Below are 17,044 nucleotides of genomic sequence, written 5' to 3' on the forward strand. Positions count from 1 at the left end.
GGTACATAAGGCCCATCACGAGCAGAATAGCCGCTGGGCCTTTCACCGGGCAGTGGGCCTTCGGGCTACGGGTCGTGACCTCACTGTGGTCCACTCCCTCGCTCGACTTTTTCCTTTTTTACATCTCACTCCTTTTTTCTTCCTCTTCGCTCTCACTTTGTGCTTGCAGATCATCTTACTTACTCATACTACCTGGTGTACCTTCAGCTCGTCTTCTTGCTTTCTCTCTCGAGTATTTTTATCGCGTCTATGTTCTCCACAGTCTTTCCTTCTTACTTGGTTACTTGCTTACTCGCTCACTTGGGTATTGCGCTGGCCAGTGAGAAGTACGTTCTATCTCCGACGGATAGCAGATAGACGGATGATCACGATCCTTGTTACACTCTATACATTCTGGTGCATAACTGGCCCCTTGCGATCGACTTCTTGTATATAGCCCCGGATTCTCTTTTATTCCATCTATATTTATACACAACTCTCTTGTGATTTATATCTTCGATTTACTTTTATTAGATTCGCCGTCACGACAATATTGAGATCTTATTTTTATTTATTATCAGTAAATTATTATTTTTATAAAAATCTAACTAATTCATTACATTTTTTACTGCCCAGTATAATTATCAATTCATTAAAAAATCATTTTAATTAATTATAAAACGAGGTAACAAAATTGTTACTGTACTTTTCAACATATTAATTATTAATTATAACAGTAAATTCATTTGAATAGTCTCATATTTTTCATTTATGATCCGGTCATAGTGCTATTAATGAAATCTAAATATTTGTAAACACGAGTATATGAGTCAGGATATCCTATTCCACAGAGTATTGAAAATGAAACAATGCCAACAATTTCATTATTGTGGATCAAAGGACTACCGCTGTCACCCTGAAAAGCAAATATTTAATTTTAATTAATCGATATCCAATTAGAGGCAGTAGTAGGTTTTATAAAAATAAATAAAAATCAACTTCACAAAATCCAGTTCCGCGGCCATTGAATCCACACAAATTTGTGTCTAAAATATCAGCATCTTTTTTATTGCATTCGTCATTGGGCAATATACGAACGATTCTTTGTTTAAGTCGATCTGATTCTTCACCTCTCAGAGTAGTTTGTCCCCACCCACTTAATACAGCTGTTACATTGCCTGGTGTGTCTGCTTTTGGTAAAGCTATTGGTTTTTGATAACGGTTTTCACTAATGTCATTTTTTAACTAAAAATAGAAATTAATTAAAATAGACAATACGTAAAAAATACCATTTAAAAAAAAAATAAAAATTAGAGCAGATTGGGCACCGCCTTATTCATGTCTTGATTTTATTTCTATTACCAAAGTTTACCGTAAAAAAATTTTTTTATTAAAAATTATTCTCAATACTTTTATAAAAAAAAGTAAGTATTTTAAAAAATACTCCAATCTGCTCGAGTTTCTCTTTTAAAAATAAATTTACCTCGACCACAGCAATATCATTACGCCATCGGTTCTCAGTACCCTTTCTATAATCACTGTGAGGGGTTACTTTCTTAACCTGATGAATCTCACCATTATACCGATTTACCGCAGCACTACTAACGATTACCAGCCCTTCGGTATATGGAGGATCAGCCCGCCCGATAAAACAATGGGCCGCTGTAAGAATATGTCGTGGGCTAATAATAGCACCACCGCAAACATGATTATTCCATCTTCTCAACGAAACCATGTATGGAAACTTTTCCGGCTCTGCATCCGTTCCCTCCAATATCCTGGCCATTGATCTTCCATCTAATATTACCCATTACAATCATTTATAATTATTTTCTCACATATAAATCCAATCCATTAAATCAATGACTTACCTCCATCGTTGATTGCAATGAGAGCAAAAATGACGAAATTAGTAACGATCGAAATTAGTGATACCATTTTGAATTTCCAATCTCGTAAATATATCTGTATAAATTATAAATTAACAGGTTTTTATACACATGGTTCTCATATGAATACATACATCTATCTATCTATATGAATGTAAATAATGTATTCAATGAAACATATCACCTAATTACAAATGTATGACATACGCAGCTGATAATATGTTTACTCAGCAAATTAAATTAAAATTTTTATTTTTATTCCTCCTCATATACCTGTCATCGCGATTCTTATCTATTAAATTACTTTTTAATGAAGTATTATATTTAAATATTATTACAATCATAAATAACATATATCGTTTGACTATTTTACTTAATCAAAAGCTTTGCGGCTTAATAATTTATTGCGCTATAAAAATATTTTTAAATCAGTTTATTTATTAATTTTATTTAAAATTAACGGCAAATACGATAAATAATAATAATAATTGAACTACAACTATTATAGTACTTGTTTACAACAGCGTTCACATTGATTTATATTAATATAACCCCGTACAATAGATGACACATCGATTTCTGATACGTCAAGTGCATGAATTGACACGCGTTTATTATATACCTACTCGATAACCACCTATTGCAATTGAAATGGTTTAATCTTATTGGCGAGTGCACACTTGTACCCTGCACCCATTACTACGTTACTCATATATTTATTCGCACGCACATGTAATACTCGTACACGCACCCATAATATCAATAGCTGGAAGCCAGCGGTTAACCCGTGAGCCAGCATGCCGATACCCACCGTGCAACCGGAGTATGATGGAAAGTTCGATGCAAAAAAATATGGAGAAATTGAGAGACTTGGGATAAATAAAAGTAATAAATAAAAATGTAAAGGAAAAAAAAATTGCAACTAAACAAGCGTGAGTAAGTACAAACGGTAGGAAGAATTATAACCAGGACCAATTGAACAGCATTCACCGTTTACCTACTTCGGGGATCCTAGTTTCGTACAGCAGCAATACCAACGGCAGGAGTAATAGCAGCAACACTAGAGATTGGAGTTTTTCTCTCACACAAGACGGTCTATACTCGTTTACACGATAATAACAAGCCACGATGGCTAGATCTATCTCTTTGGCGTCGTGTGCCTTGCGGCTTACCCCACATTCCCTTCGCGTAGTATATTTACGCTCTCGATTTAATATCGTGACTTAGCTTCATTAACTTACGTCTCTCGTCTTGTTCTACTATTCTGTCTTTGTTGGCCCCCTATAAAAAGAATCTATATCTATAAGACGAGTTTTAAATTTTTATATCATAGTTTTCAACTCCAATTTAGTCACGACAATTCCCGTATCCTCATCGAGTGCAAATTTTAATGGCATAAAATTAAGCTGGTGAATATGCTCGTTGTGTCGAGTACAACATCAGTTACGTGTATATGCTGCAGATTTATGTTTTATATAAATATATCTGCCTGTACACAATATATGTATGTATAAAAGTATGATGTGCTCGGTCATAAGAAACATTGAAGCCGATCGTGCGACCGGACATACCGGTCTCAGAAAATTGAAAAATAATTCGAGCGAAGACACGAGAAGGAGCCATATTTTTCGTTACTGCCGGCTCTGCTGATGTTCAACTGGACTGTTCGCTGGTGTACTGGCTTCTTCTTCTTCTTCGTCTTCTTCTTCTACTTCTTATTCTTACTCGTACCCAGCTCGGATAATTCACGTTTCTTGCGAGTGTCTTGTCAATCTGCGGTTACCTGTAGCAACTGAGTAAGCTGCAGTGTATATACCCACACATTATATAGATTATTAAAGAATGAAAGAGAAAGAAGTATGTAAAAAGTACTCTGCAAGGTAGACTATATCCAGTAGAGGATATGTTGTATGTTGTACAAAACTTTAGCACGCATCCAAACCCATATCTCGGCTATCTCATTAATAAGTACACAGAGTCTCGATGAATCGCGCGCTCATACTACACATGCTCATTTTTAACACACATGTGTATATGTATACATCGCATCATCATCCTCTCGCTTGCACTTATTGCCTTCTTAGGATTCCTGCGTGGGTATGGATACTATACTGTACACATAATAGTTTGTATATGCCTCGAAATTGGATGAGAAAAAATCACATTACGCTTGCGGATCCGTCTCAAAGAAACATGCTGATGATACACCTCGGGTTTTTTATTTATATTTTTTAGGTTGTACCTGTTGATGCTGCTGGTACTTCTGCTGCTGCTGCTGCTGCTGATGATGATGATGATGCTGATGTTTAGATGAGTTTCGCAGAACAGAATTAACTTAAATTATTTTTCGCTCGGTGTTTTTTGTTTAATATTGGCGGATTATTGAAGAATGTCTGTCGTTATATTGAATAGTGTGTATATGGAAGAATAAGGAATTATTTTTCGTGTTTAATGCCAGAATTCAATGGAACTTTTGTGTAGCACTGAGTTGAGAAAAGGTAAAAGCTGCATCAGGTATGTAGAAGACGTGGATAAGAGTGTCTTCTTCTTATTTTTATTCTCATTCTTATTCTTTATCGTTTCCTTCTTCGTTCATTCTTCTTAGTCGGTCTCTCTACTCGAAGAGCCAGCATGCCAGTACCGCTATCGCCCTCTGACCTCACTTGAGAAGAGCAAGCCAACCAGAGCCTTATAGAAGACTACGCTCTTTCTCTCTCTCTCTCTTTTCATCCTGGTATTGAAGATACGGTAATTTTTATTTACAGCTTCCTGGTTTTGTCTCCAAATGTAGATCAATAAAAATTATTATCGATTTTTTTAATGATTAAAGCTAATTGTTATTTGGCCGACAAATTGTTGAATTTATTTTTAACAATTTAAAGAGGAATTTTATGTAAATTATTTAAAAGTTGTAATGGGTGTATTGTGTTAGTGGCAAATTTAACTTCGATTACCGGTAGGAGAAAATTATTCAAATGGAGTGTGTTCAAATCGCGTTTACGGTTTGTTACGTGTGTGCTGTACTGTTCTCGTACATATATTTATATGTGTGTTTCAGTACATATATATGTACAGGTATATGTATATGTAGGTAGTAAACATCGAGCAACACGATATCTACGAGAGTGTATATATGTATTTATAAGAGTGTTTCGTGCGACGACACGGTGATGTAGAGGAAGAAATAATGTCGTGGGATATAGCTCGGTGCACGATGAAGGTTTCACCGCGGCGTAGAGCTCTTCTCTCTGTTGTATTTACTGCACACTACTAGTATACTAGTATACTAGCGTATAGTAACAGTGTACTGTGTAGGATGTAATGCTATTATATAGGTTTTTAGCGTCGATGTGTTTAAGTTGTCGTATCGTCCCGTTGACGACAGGAGAAAATCGTTTCGTGCGAGACGAATTTGGGTTAGGATGCAAAGTACTGCTGAGTTATAAATGCCGAGTTATTTAATAACCACTTAAAAAAAAAAAAGTAAAAAAAAAACTTTTACAAAATGAAACATATTAATTAAGTAAATTAAATCATTGGTACAAATTAGATGAAACAGATTTCAAAGAAATTTTTATTCTGTCTCCATAAATGTTTATCTTCACGAATCTCGTTTTGCTGATTAATTAATATTTTATGTAACATAAAATGAATCATCAATGTATAAAATTAATACTTTTTCCACTTGGATGAAGACGATTGTCAGCAGATATATATTAAAGGTGGCATACAAGTTGGACTGCCAGTCTTTGGAGGCTTTGTCTCTCTACTGTTGGACCGCGGTCTCTCCTCAAGTCCACAACAACTTGAGAAGCTAAGGGATCGATTCGTTTTAATCGCTAATCACCAATTAACCGAGCGTCCGGCGTCCGAAACCCCCAGAAGCATTTTAACGAGCCGCCGTGTCGCCGTACCTCGGAATTTAACTTCGGCTCTGGCTTGTCCTCACCAACTCCAGATGAGTCTCCCAGGTACCTCTATACATACTTACACCCAACACATATACATCTAAAGACCTCTATACATATACAGTGTCCTTTATATCATCAGTTTCCTAGCTCAAACTCTCGCCGCTTAATATCCCTATCCACCATTTGTCTATATATCTATAGATGTTCCCGAGTTATATTGTTGTTGTATGTTTCACCAATAAGCCGCGTATTCGCGCGTGTTTAAATGTGTGTTTGTTGGCATGGGATTCGAGGCCTTACCTCGCCTGTCTGTGTCCGAGTGACCGCACCAATTAGTGCATACTTCAGCACGTTGTCGAGACGACTGTATACATGTATACATATACCCTTTTATACATGTGTGTGTGTCTATATGTATATATATTTATACATCTATAAATGTATTTAAACATTCACACAAGCATACACACACGTGTAAATAAAATGAAGAGAGAAAGAAAATACCCAAGTAATGGCGGCAGGTTTTAGGTCCCGCGCTAAATCCCACTCGATAGCTTTCAAGGTGACCCTTTTAATATATAAACTCTCGAAACATTATAATTCGAAAATTAATGCATGGATATCGCTCCAGTGACAGTTTCATATATAAGTATACAATGATAACTAGGAATCGTCTTATATTCTCGGAGAGAAAGGAATCTCTTGGCCTGACTTAGACTACTCTTTGGATCATTGTTGTTATTAAATTTATAACGGAGCAGTGTTGTGTACGCTAGACTTGCTGATGTGTCTACGGATCGCGGTTGTACGCGGCCAGGGGATATATATATGTATATAAATATGCGAGGAGAGAAGTACTCTGTGGCTGCAGGTTAGATCGCGGGGAATATGGGGAATAGAATGTGTACAGATCGCATAGCTGTTACGGTGAGAGTTCGAGTCGAGTCGTCTCCTCGTAACCTGTCGGTCGTGTGAGAAAGAATAAGAAAACCATCCTCGTATTTTTCTCGTTCTCCTTCTCTTTCTTCTTCTTCTTCCAACTATTATTATTATAATCATTATTCTTATTCTTATACTTCATCTTTAGCTTCAGTTAAACGTTTAAACTGCTGTATGTATGTCGGATCGATAGGATCTACGTGCCCGGGTTTTTCGTGAGACATCCATCGCGCTACAACGCTTAGCTGCTGTTACTGTTGATCCCGATGCCGCCGAGATGTTAAAAACCACCTCCATAAGACATGCATTATAAGGATTTACAAAAAGAGAAAGGGATATACGTTTATTGATAATAAATATTATAGATGGATCATCACCGTGTGATCGATATTTCTGACGGGAAAATACTTTAATGTTAAACTCATCAATTTATTATCCTGCAATCTTACTACATCACTATTATTATATATATATAATAAATTATAATATCGTATTCTTATTTCTTAAATGTCTTAAAACTTATGCAGTCGATAGTCGTTTATTTAAATGTCAAAATTTTTGGTTAGTAATTTACATCTATAAAAAATAATAATTGAAGATGAAAAATATTGAAGAAGAAATATTATATTTAGTTGAGTTCAATGTATATGATTTAGAATTAACTGGAGACAAAATTCACGAGGCGACGAACAAAGATTTTTTGGTAAAAATAAGATTTCTGTCATTGCCGGTATTTGTGGTGTCACAGAATGACTTTGAATCTATTTTAAATCCAAATGAACCGAATGGTGCTAAAGAACGAGAGCAAGAAGAAAAAAAAATACGTCAGACTGAAGATGGGAATACGGTATTTATATATGAATCCGGTAAATCATGTGTCTTTAGTAAACGTCCGCGTGATCTTTTACATGAAATGCAAACGACACCGCTGAGAATCGGTATATTCTGTAATTGTGACATGTATCCGATTGCCGAGACGACTATACAATTTACCGGTTGCCTATGCGATCAAATAGCAATGGCTTTGAATGATAGTAACCATATGCCTAAACCTTATGCGCTGTCAAGTAGTTGGGATCTTTTAGATCCAGGTGGTAATCCAGCTGGTAAAATAAAACTTGATTTTAAAATTACTTGTAAAGGTAAATTTATAGTTACAAATTATCAGTTAAAAGAAAAGTCTTATGATCCACCGGTGGCTGTGTCTCAACCGGATGGAGAGGAAGGTCAGACACTTGATCCTGAAAGTCCGGAAAATCAAGAAGTCGAAGCTAAAGCCCCTCGTAAAAGTAAAAAAGGAAAAAAAAAGAAGAAGAAGAAGAAGAAATAAAGATTTTTAAATTAACAAGGTTTAGTTTATTTTAAAGACAACTCGCGCCTCGTTGAGACGACTAGAGGAACCACTGGTTTTTTGCGACGCGCGCAGTCGATGTTGCAGAAATCTTGGCGTTGAATAACGCGGTTGCTATAACAACTGGATTTAAAAATTAAATGAAAAAAAATGTCACATATATTTTAACCTTTTTTGTAAACATTTAATTATGATAAATTTTCATGTACTAAAAATTACTGTGTAGATAAAATTTTCAAAAAATAAAAAAAAAATGAACAATGAATCTAATTTATCAATTAACTCGGCTGAATATAAACTATTAAAGTCAGTACTTAAAATACCAGAAGCTCCTAAAGTCGGTATCAATGATCCGGAATTTGAAAACCTAACGGAGGCGGAAAAACTTAATGACAGTCAGTATCGGTGTCTGATTTATCAGTTATATCCAAACGAACCGACATGTGGGTGCCCTTCGCTGGCTACGAATGCGGAACGATCTGCTGGTTACTGTAATAGCAATAGTAAAACAGTGAATATCGATAACTATAATCGCAAATCCAGTATACTCCAAGCGGACTTCCCTGTTTGTCGTAGTGGTTGCACAAGTTCATGCTGTTCAAGTGCGTGGATGACTAGGTGGCGACAACGACAGCAACAACAAGAGCAACAGGGACAGCAGAATACGCGATTTGAAACGCCAAGTACTGTTGAAGAAAAAGAAAAAAGGATAAGAAATGAAAAAAATTTAAACAATGGTAACGATGACAAGGTAGCACACTTTATGTCGAGCTATTGTGTTGAAAATCAACGAAGCAATGAACTTTACAATAGTACCTACTGTTCAGACGAGAGAATTAGAGGCGGCGGTGGCAGTGCCAGAGAAGAAGAACCTGATCAAGGAGACAAAGGTGGAGCTAGAGGTGTCGAGGAAGTGAAAACTTGTCAGTGCCCAGGTCTTGCTCGAAATGAATTCCCAAAGAATTCCAGATATCCGATGAGGTATGACGATATTAAAAAAACTAATGAAATTAAAACTTATTATTTATCATCACAGTTTAAAAATAAGTACCCAGAATCTCGTAACAATCGAGTTAATAAATTTAATTTGCCAGATGATTGTTACTATCCAGGAAAAGATATTTTAAATTCACGTAAGAATCATTCGGAGATGTGTACGAAAAAAATGTGTCCACACATTGACTGTCTTACACGGGCACTCGAAGAAGCCAAGGAATTTGTTGATTCACTTGGTAAGGTACCGGGTTTGCCGGGTTTGGGCTTAATGGATCCTTCAGCAAGTCCTTATTATCGTGCTCCACGAGAGTATGAAAAAATTGAAGATGAATCGCAACAAGAAGAGTCACAAGACTTGGGAGTTGTAAATCCTCGATGTGGTGGACCTTGCAACCCAGGTATCAAATCAGCGTCAACGTCGCCGTGGACTAAGGCTACGCCTTTTACAATCGCTGTGCCAGGTAGAGGTGGAATTGTTCGCGAAGCAATTGTACCTGATTCTAATTATATTAATAAAGATAAAGATAATGATGAATTAAATGTGGGTGACGTGATTGGCCCTTGTGGTGAACGACAGTGTAAAGCGAAACGTAAAAAAATTCATCGTGAGAGCGCTGTTGTTGAAAGTGTTGATATGCCTGTAGAATATGTTGATGAACGTAAGAAGAAAAGTTATTTGATGAGAGATAGCAATAGGAGGAAGTATAAATTTAATAGACAGAAAATTTATCATGCGGGTCCGAGAGGCGATGGGTTTAAAAAGGAGAAGAAGAGGAAGGTTAAGAAAAAAGTAAAAGTTTATTTGGCAAGTCGTTCGTACTCGGGTTACGTTTACGGACACAAAAATTGTAATGATCGGTTGGGAAGAGTTCCAGCTCACATGGGATGGTTTTGGACAGAATATCAACCTACTGGTAAATTAAAACCACGAAATGGTTGGAGACCCGGTGCTATTTCACGGCGAATTCGTGAAATGATTCAGCAGGCCAAAGTTGGATTGATGGAAAAACGGAACCGGCCTGCATCGGTACCGTCTAGTGTCCGAAGTGTAAAGAAGTTGAAGACCAAGAGCTCGACTTCGTTGAGAAAAAGACCGTCCAAGAAATTCAATTTCAAGGAGGAAGATTTCAAAACACCTCCGACGCTCTATATACAAAGAAGAGATGGCGTTTATTATTTTACAATGTATCCAGTCAAACAGGAAAGTGAAAATACGCCTGTTCTAGAAGAACCTATGAAACCTGTGCAGTTTAAAATTGCTCCGAATAAAGACGACGCTTCAGGTGCCACCAGCTCGGTCGCTTCGGATATGGATATTGAATTTTCACCTCCTGCGGCTCTTAATCGGTCTAGAAAAAAACCAGACGTTGTTCATGTTGATACTCAAGTTAGACAGCAAGAAATTTTAGATGCCTTCAAGCCGTTAGTTCCGGAGGTTAAGAAAGTTAAGCCGCGTAAAAGTGTAAAGAAAAAAAAAAAATAGATAATTAATAAATCATTTATCAAAAAAACCGAAAAAATAATCATTTTTTTACTATCAAGTCAAAATAAAATTTTAATAAAATTAAAAAATTATTTTTCATTAAAAGACCGCGAATTTTTTTTTTAAGCAGTCATACAATTCCCGCTAAATGAATTTAGTAGCCAAATAAAAAATTTATTTATAGAGGCGCTGCAATAGATCCGCTAGAGTGCGTCCTTGTCTAGTGACACTAATGTTTAAAAAAATCTGACAGTGTGAGTACAAAAAGACAATCAACAACATTGTCAGACACATAGTCTTCGAGTAAAGAATAAATTTATTGTATTAAATAAAAAAAAAAAAAAAATTAAACCATGGCAGATGATAAATCGCAAGAGGAACGTAATTCTGTGATACGGAAAAAAATGTTGGACATGCAGAACATAAAAGTAGAACCAATGCCCGCGGATTCTCCATGGTTGAGACCAGCGCGAATGACCTTCTACCAGAATGGATCAAAAAAAGCATGGGACTTATCACGAGTTCATGACAGCGTGGCGATAATAGTATTCAACATTACACGTAAAAAATTAGTATTTGTACGTCAATTCCGTCCTGCAGCTTATTTTGCAACACTGCCCGAAAAATTTCAAGACATTGACACCAGCAAGTATCCATTAGAACAAGGCCTGACCTTGGAACTGTGTGCTGGTATAGTTGATAAAGATTTGCCGCTTATCGAGATTGCTAGTATTGAATTACGTGAAGAATGCGGATATGAAGCCCCACCATCAGCTTTTACTCACATCATTACTTACCGGTATATAGTTGATTGCTGCTATCATCCAATTTAATAACCAATAAACAACTTTTATCTTTATAATAAAATTTTTATTAATTAAATATAATAATTTGTTATTTATTTTTTATTTTCAGTGATATTGCCAGTACGACTGCTAAGCGAGCTGTATTTTACGTTGAAGTAACCGACGAAATGCATAAACATCCTGGTAAGTTATTTTAATTTATTATTTTTGAATTATTTATCTAACAAGTCATGACTTTTTATTTACATTTTAATGATACTGAAGTTAGCCAATGTAATTTTTGGATTTTTTTTATAATGATAAATTATGAAAAAAAAAATATTTGAAAAAATTGCACCTATAGTTTTTTGAATTTTCTACAAGTGCATTTTTTTAGATTTTATTTTTTCATTGAGTTGTTGAAAAAAAATTCCAAAAATTGTTAACTGTCTGTTAACTTCATCATCATTTTTTTATTATTAATTTTATTGCAAAGTAATTTTTTTTTTTTCATTAAAAAAATTTATAAGTAAAAAAAAATTTGATCTCAATAATAAATGTGTTATTTTCTATTCTATTTAATTTTATTAGCATTGTAATAGTTAATTAATTATTATTATCACTAGAATACACATGACATGACAAATGTGATTAGTTATGTCTGAGTGATAATTGAATATTTTTCTTTTGAATGAATTCGAGCAGTTGGTGTGAATGTTACTCATATATATCGTTAGTGAATAATAATTTAAATAAATTATTAGCGAAAGGTTAATGTCATTTGTTTTGTTTGTTAAATACAAGGCGGAGGAGCTGAATCGGAAGGGGAATTAATAGAAGTCGTAGAAATGACTCCACAGGAAGTTAACAATTACATTTCGTCAGGTGAAGTACAGAGTCCATCAGCTTTTCTTTATGGTGTTTTATGGTTTCTATCAAATAAGAAAGACCGCTATAGTTAGGCAATTTATTGAGGCAAAGGCTCATATTGTTAAATTAAAGTTTAAAATTAATTTTGTCTCAATTTGAATAATAAAATTAATTTGTATAAATTATTGAGTTTTCAAGGTAATTTATTTACAAAAAGGTTTATTTATTTACAGAGGTTGATGTAAAAATTAAAGTTTTAAGTTAGATTGAATTTAAATTACGTTGTATTCATAATAATAATAATAATTATTATTATTGATTGGTAATTAATGTTCACTTTCGTCTTTCGAAAATTGCGAGCTAACCCAAGCTAGGCCCCATTTTAAATTCGTTAATAAAAATTTTAGTGCCTTGGTCCACTGTTCTTCGGAATTGAACTGAATTCTGAAGCAACAAAAGTATTTTATAAATAAAAATAATAATAATAATAGAATAGTAATTTAAGTTTGATGAATAAATTTATCTCTTAAATAAATAATTACTTGACAGAATATGAGTTTCCTGTAGCTGAGTCTTCTATTTTCCCTCGATCCATCTTGTAGGGTAAACAAAATCCACTATCGCCTTTCTCCACTTGCTCCTTAAACTGCTGCAGGCAATCCAAGAACGCAACCATAGCAGCATCGAATTTAGTATCCCATAGAAATTTGAATCCCCCGCTCCCATAAAGTGGGAGCTCTTTTTGCTGGTCAAGGACTTCGATGTAACTGTGATTACCGAAAGGTACGAGACGAAAACGTTGGAATGTCAAGTTCATTTTTCTCGCAAGCGCTGATAGGAGAAGTGTAGTTTGACCCCAAGCTGCGTTTATTTCGCTCCAATCTACGGGTGCATTTGGCAGACGACCCAGTCTGAATGAATTAATAGTACCAAAGTGACCTGAATGCCAAATGTGAAATGTGGCATTGAATACATTTGTTTTTTTTAGTCTTTCTAGCTGTGATGATGCATAAGCTAATTGACATTCCAAACTGAAAAATTTTTTATTTTATAATTAATCATCTATCCATTGATTTTATTATTTTTAAAAGCTCGGGAAAAATATAATTTAAATCTACGGAAATCTTAATCTCACTTTTAATCAGATCTCTTTAGATTAAAATTTTTTTCTCAAGTATCATTGATTTTATTTGTCTTTTTTATTAATAATTCCTGATCATTTTTTAAATTTTATTCTAATTTTCTAGTTAATAAATTAAAGAAAATTGATTTATTTTATTTTTTATTTTAAAATTCTGTGAGGTTTATTATTACTGACATTATTGGAGTAATTTATCAAAACTAAAGATTTTCAATCTGCTACAAATAATTAAATTATCAGTCAAGTAAAAAAAAATGAAAATTCAGAAACTGGGTCATTTATTTAAATAAAAGGTATTAATAAAAAAATACCTTCGGCATTCTTCTTCAGCTAGAATTAAATCTCTCCTGTGTCTCGAGTATTCTTTCCAGTATCTCTCCTCCTCCGTCTCTAGTCTCTCACGTTCAGATTCCTGCTCAGCAATAGCATTTATTGTGGCAGCTTCTTCCTTCCTCAAAGCTTCCAACTCCTGGATCATTCTTTCTTCCTCAGCCTTTACGTCTGCCAGCTCTTTGGCCAGCATCTCCATCTCCCCGTTGTCATTGTTCAGCTGCTGCTGTTCAGCTTCTAGTTTCTTTAGATACTCATTATAATCTGACCACTCGCCTTCAGTCATTCGTAGCTGCTGATCTATCAGCATCAACAGACTGTCTGTGCACTCATCGCACAGTGGGTTATCAGCAGCGCTGCTGCTGCTTAAAATGTCAAATAATGTCGCTCGTACCTAAACCGAAATTGTTTTATCAATAAATTGATTAAAAAATGCAATATTTATTTGTTTAGACATTAATGAGCTACAAAACTAAATAGTAGGCGAACATGCTAAGATATTAATTAATTATATTTACCCTTAAATGATGACTGAGACTTTCAGTTTCTCCAGAATCACCAACTAGCATAAAACCATTGGTACCATTAGCAGATTCAGTAAGTCTAAATGGTGGCACTAAATGTTCTAGGCTACCACTTTGTGGTTCTATTTCACCTACAACTTGCTGTTGGATTGGGACTGTAAAAAAAAAAAATTATAATTTTATTAATTAATTTATGATACTGAAATTAGCTGATGCTTAAAAATTTTAGGATTTTCTTAAGAAACAATAAATTAAAAAAAAAATATTTCAGAAAATTGCACATGTAGTTTTTCAAATTTTCTGCATGTGCATATTTTTATTTATTTTTTTTTTATTCGAATTGAAAAAACAATCGTATAGTAAGAAAATTTAACATTTTTTCTTGGTAAAAATCTGGACTAAAAAAATAATTGAAGTTAAATATGTAGAAATTAAGTAGAAGTGTAGCTAGATGTATATATTGTATATATTTTAAAGTTTACTGTTGAAAATAGAAATTACCTACGTGATAATTCAGCTAGTGTATGTTCGCCAAGGTGATCGAAACTTGGGTCAAGTCTTAGTGGTTGTAAACATCGCTGACACGCGAAACTAATATTTGTCTTGATATCAACCATTTTAATCCGGGTGATTAGCTAAATGTTGAGCTACCTAATTTTTCTCGAACGCTGTCACGTACAAACCTTTTGTACTCAGCTCTCCACTTGATAGCTATCAAATGTTTTTTATTATTATTATACTTTGTTTTTCTTTGTTATTTTTTTTTTTTTTATTTGCGTAGTACTGAAGGTGGCGTTGGTAACAATAGATGGGCAGACAGGCTGTCGTCGAGTTTCAGTTGCGTGTTAACATTGAGAATTGTCGTGTAGAGTTATCTGGTATGATTACGTAAAACTTGTAACAAAAATATCGATTTCTTTTACTCTGTAAATAATTAACAGTTTCAATACAAAAGTTTATTTTTAATTTAAAATAAAATTGAACTGAAACTGAGGTCATTATTTATGTGTGTAAATGTAGTGGACAACAGAAAAATTTTAAATTATTAATAAATCGAGTGAATAATTAATAAATAAAATTAAAAAAAAATGCGCATTTAAAACATTTTTAAATTAATAAGTGCATTTTTTATAAACATTATTTTTTTAAATATTTACTCTATTTATTTATAATTAAAAATTTTTCTGATGAATTTGTCTGTTACATTCACACACTCATTTTTTTTTACATATGACGGTAAGAAAGGCTGCAAAATTTAGTGTGTGGGCAATTGCAATTTAGTTGATGTAAAGTGCTGAAGCGCTAGTAGTCAGTTTTGAATTTTGAACTACAACGCATGCGCGCAAGATGGCCGTCAGTTCAGTCGCGCAAATCGTTTAGTAATGACGCGTCTAAAATTCTACTTCGTCTTTAAAAGAATTAATTACTAATTACTGAGTTTATTGATAAAGTTTATGACTATAGTCGTCTATAAATATTGATTCGTGATAAATAAACAATCTGAGATATTAAATTTAGATGTATAACAAGTGCTAGATATAAATAATTGTCATTGTAGAACTGAGTGAAAATCGTGGAGTTCGGATGTCGTTGGTGTTGATATAATTGTGAAAAAATAAATGAGTGTGAATGTAGCTGACAATTGGTGATTTTAAAAATTTTTGAACAAATAAATAAAATGAAAGTACAGACGCCATTATTAATGCTTGGCACACAAAGTCGTTAGGACTTTCAAATTCCATTGTCAGGCATTAATTGTCGCGAGTGAAACAAAAATTAATAAAAAATGCGTCTTTAGATAATTGAAAAATCAGTACGCGAATTTTTTTCGTTTTTATTATTTTAATTATTCGAATTTTATAAATTAGTTTATATCTGCTACATTCATGCTCATAAAAATAAATGTGATGACAGTGGTTTTGTGAATTTTGTATTTGGAAGTGATTATCAGAACCTTATGATTGCAAGTCATTTTTGCAAATCAAATTCTCAGGTTATTTATTTATTAACTTTACACGTTAATCAACTGTGTCATAGTCTTATCAATAATGTGTTACAATTTACGTTTTACAGATGTCTGTTAGAGATGGTGCTCAATATTTAGCCTGATCCTGAAGTCGCCAACTCTGGGTTTCCTCATCAATTATCATCAGCAGTAAAGGTAAGTCTAATTTTATTTTGCATGTCCTGTTATATTTTTCTATATATTTATCTTCGACATAAATTTTTACAAACATACAAAAGAACTTACCACCAAATATTAATAGTACAATAAATAATTTTGACATCTTAAAAATATTTATGATACTGAAATTAGCTGTCTAATAATTTTTGGATTTTTTTTGAAACGATAAATTATAAAAAAAAAAAAAAATTTTAAATTGCGCTCATAGTTGTTTTAATTTTCTACATGTGCATATTTTTAGTTTTTATTTTTTTGTTATTGATTTGTTGAAAAAAAAATCCGAAAATTGTTAATCATCTGTTAACTTCAGGGCCATGAACATATGATCCTAAACTTAACAGAAAATTCAAAATTTTTGAATTTTTTTTTAACTATTTAATGAAGTGAAAAAAAAAATAAAATAAAACTAAAAAAGTGCACATGTAGAAAATTTCAGTAACTATAGCTGCAATTTTCTGAAATATTTTAATTTTCAAATTTGTCGTTTTTAAAAAAATCAAAAAAAAGTTAGACGTCGGCTAACTTTAGCATCATCATGAATATTTACGGAATATGAATAATTTTATAGCTCAAAATCTTACATTTTTTTATTAGTAACGTTCTAAAATCACATTTATTATATAAATTAATGTACAGTCTCGTAAATATTTCGGAACAGTTT

At 33.5% G+C, this 17,044-nt stretch overlaps 2 protein-coding genes and 1 long non-coding RNA gene across 4 annotated transcripts; 1 reads left to right on the plus strand and 2 right to left on the minus strand.

Moving 5' to 3' along the window:
• Positions 1-627: 627 nt before the first annotated feature.
• On the minus strand, positions 628-11,457 carry LOC103578864 (chymotrypsin-2-like). The gene is made up of 5 exons (XM_008560104.2): positions 11,346-11,457; positions 1,851-1,944; positions 1,463-1,776; positions 979-1,224; positions 628-895 (listed from the first exon to the last, which is right to left on the minus strand). The coding sequence occupies exons 1-5, from the start codon at positions 11,370-11,372 to the stop codon at positions 749-751; spliced, it is 828 nt and encodes a 275-aa protein (XP_008558326.1). The 5' UTR covers positions 11,373-11,457; the 3' UTR covers positions 628-748.
• LOC103578868 (uridine diphosphate glucose pyrophosphatase NUDT14) lies at positions 10,784-12,388 on the plus strand. The gene is made up of 3 exons (XR_001345267.2): positions 10,784-11,347; positions 11,464-11,537; positions 12,138-12,388. It is a non-coding gene; the product is annotated as a uridine diphosphate glucose pyrophosphatase NUDT14 (long non-coding RNA).
• Positions 12,389-12,485: 97 nt separating this feature from the next.
• On the minus strand, positions 12,486-14,977 carry LOC103578863 (beclin-1-like protein). 2 transcript variants are annotated; one of them, XM_008560103.3, is made up of 5 exons: positions 14,704-14,977; positions 14,193-14,353; positions 13,656-14,068; positions 12,746-13,234; positions 12,486-12,647 (listed from the first exon to the last, which is right to left on the minus strand). In XM_008560103.3, the coding sequence occupies exons 1-5, from the start codon at positions 14,813-14,815 to the stop codon at positions 12,530-12,532; spliced, it is 1,293 nt and encodes a 430-aa protein (XP_008558325.1). In that variant the 5' UTR covers positions 14,816-14,977; the 3' UTR covers positions 12,486-12,529. The 2 variants fall into 2 exon arrangements, with proteins under 2 accessions (XP_008558325.1, XP_014298637.1); XM_014443151.2 differs by having other exon boundaries at positions 14,700-14,790.
• Positions 14,978-17,044: the final 2,067 nt, after the last annotated feature.

The sequence above is a fragment of the Microplitis demolitor genome, chromosome 8 (genome assembly GCF_026212275.2).
Source record: "Microplitis demolitor isolate Queensland-Clemson2020A chromosome 8, iyMicDemo2.1a, whole genome shotgun sequence".
Lineage (NCBI taxonomy): Eukaryota > Metazoa > Arthropoda > Insecta > Hymenoptera > Braconidae > Microplitis > Microplitis demolitor.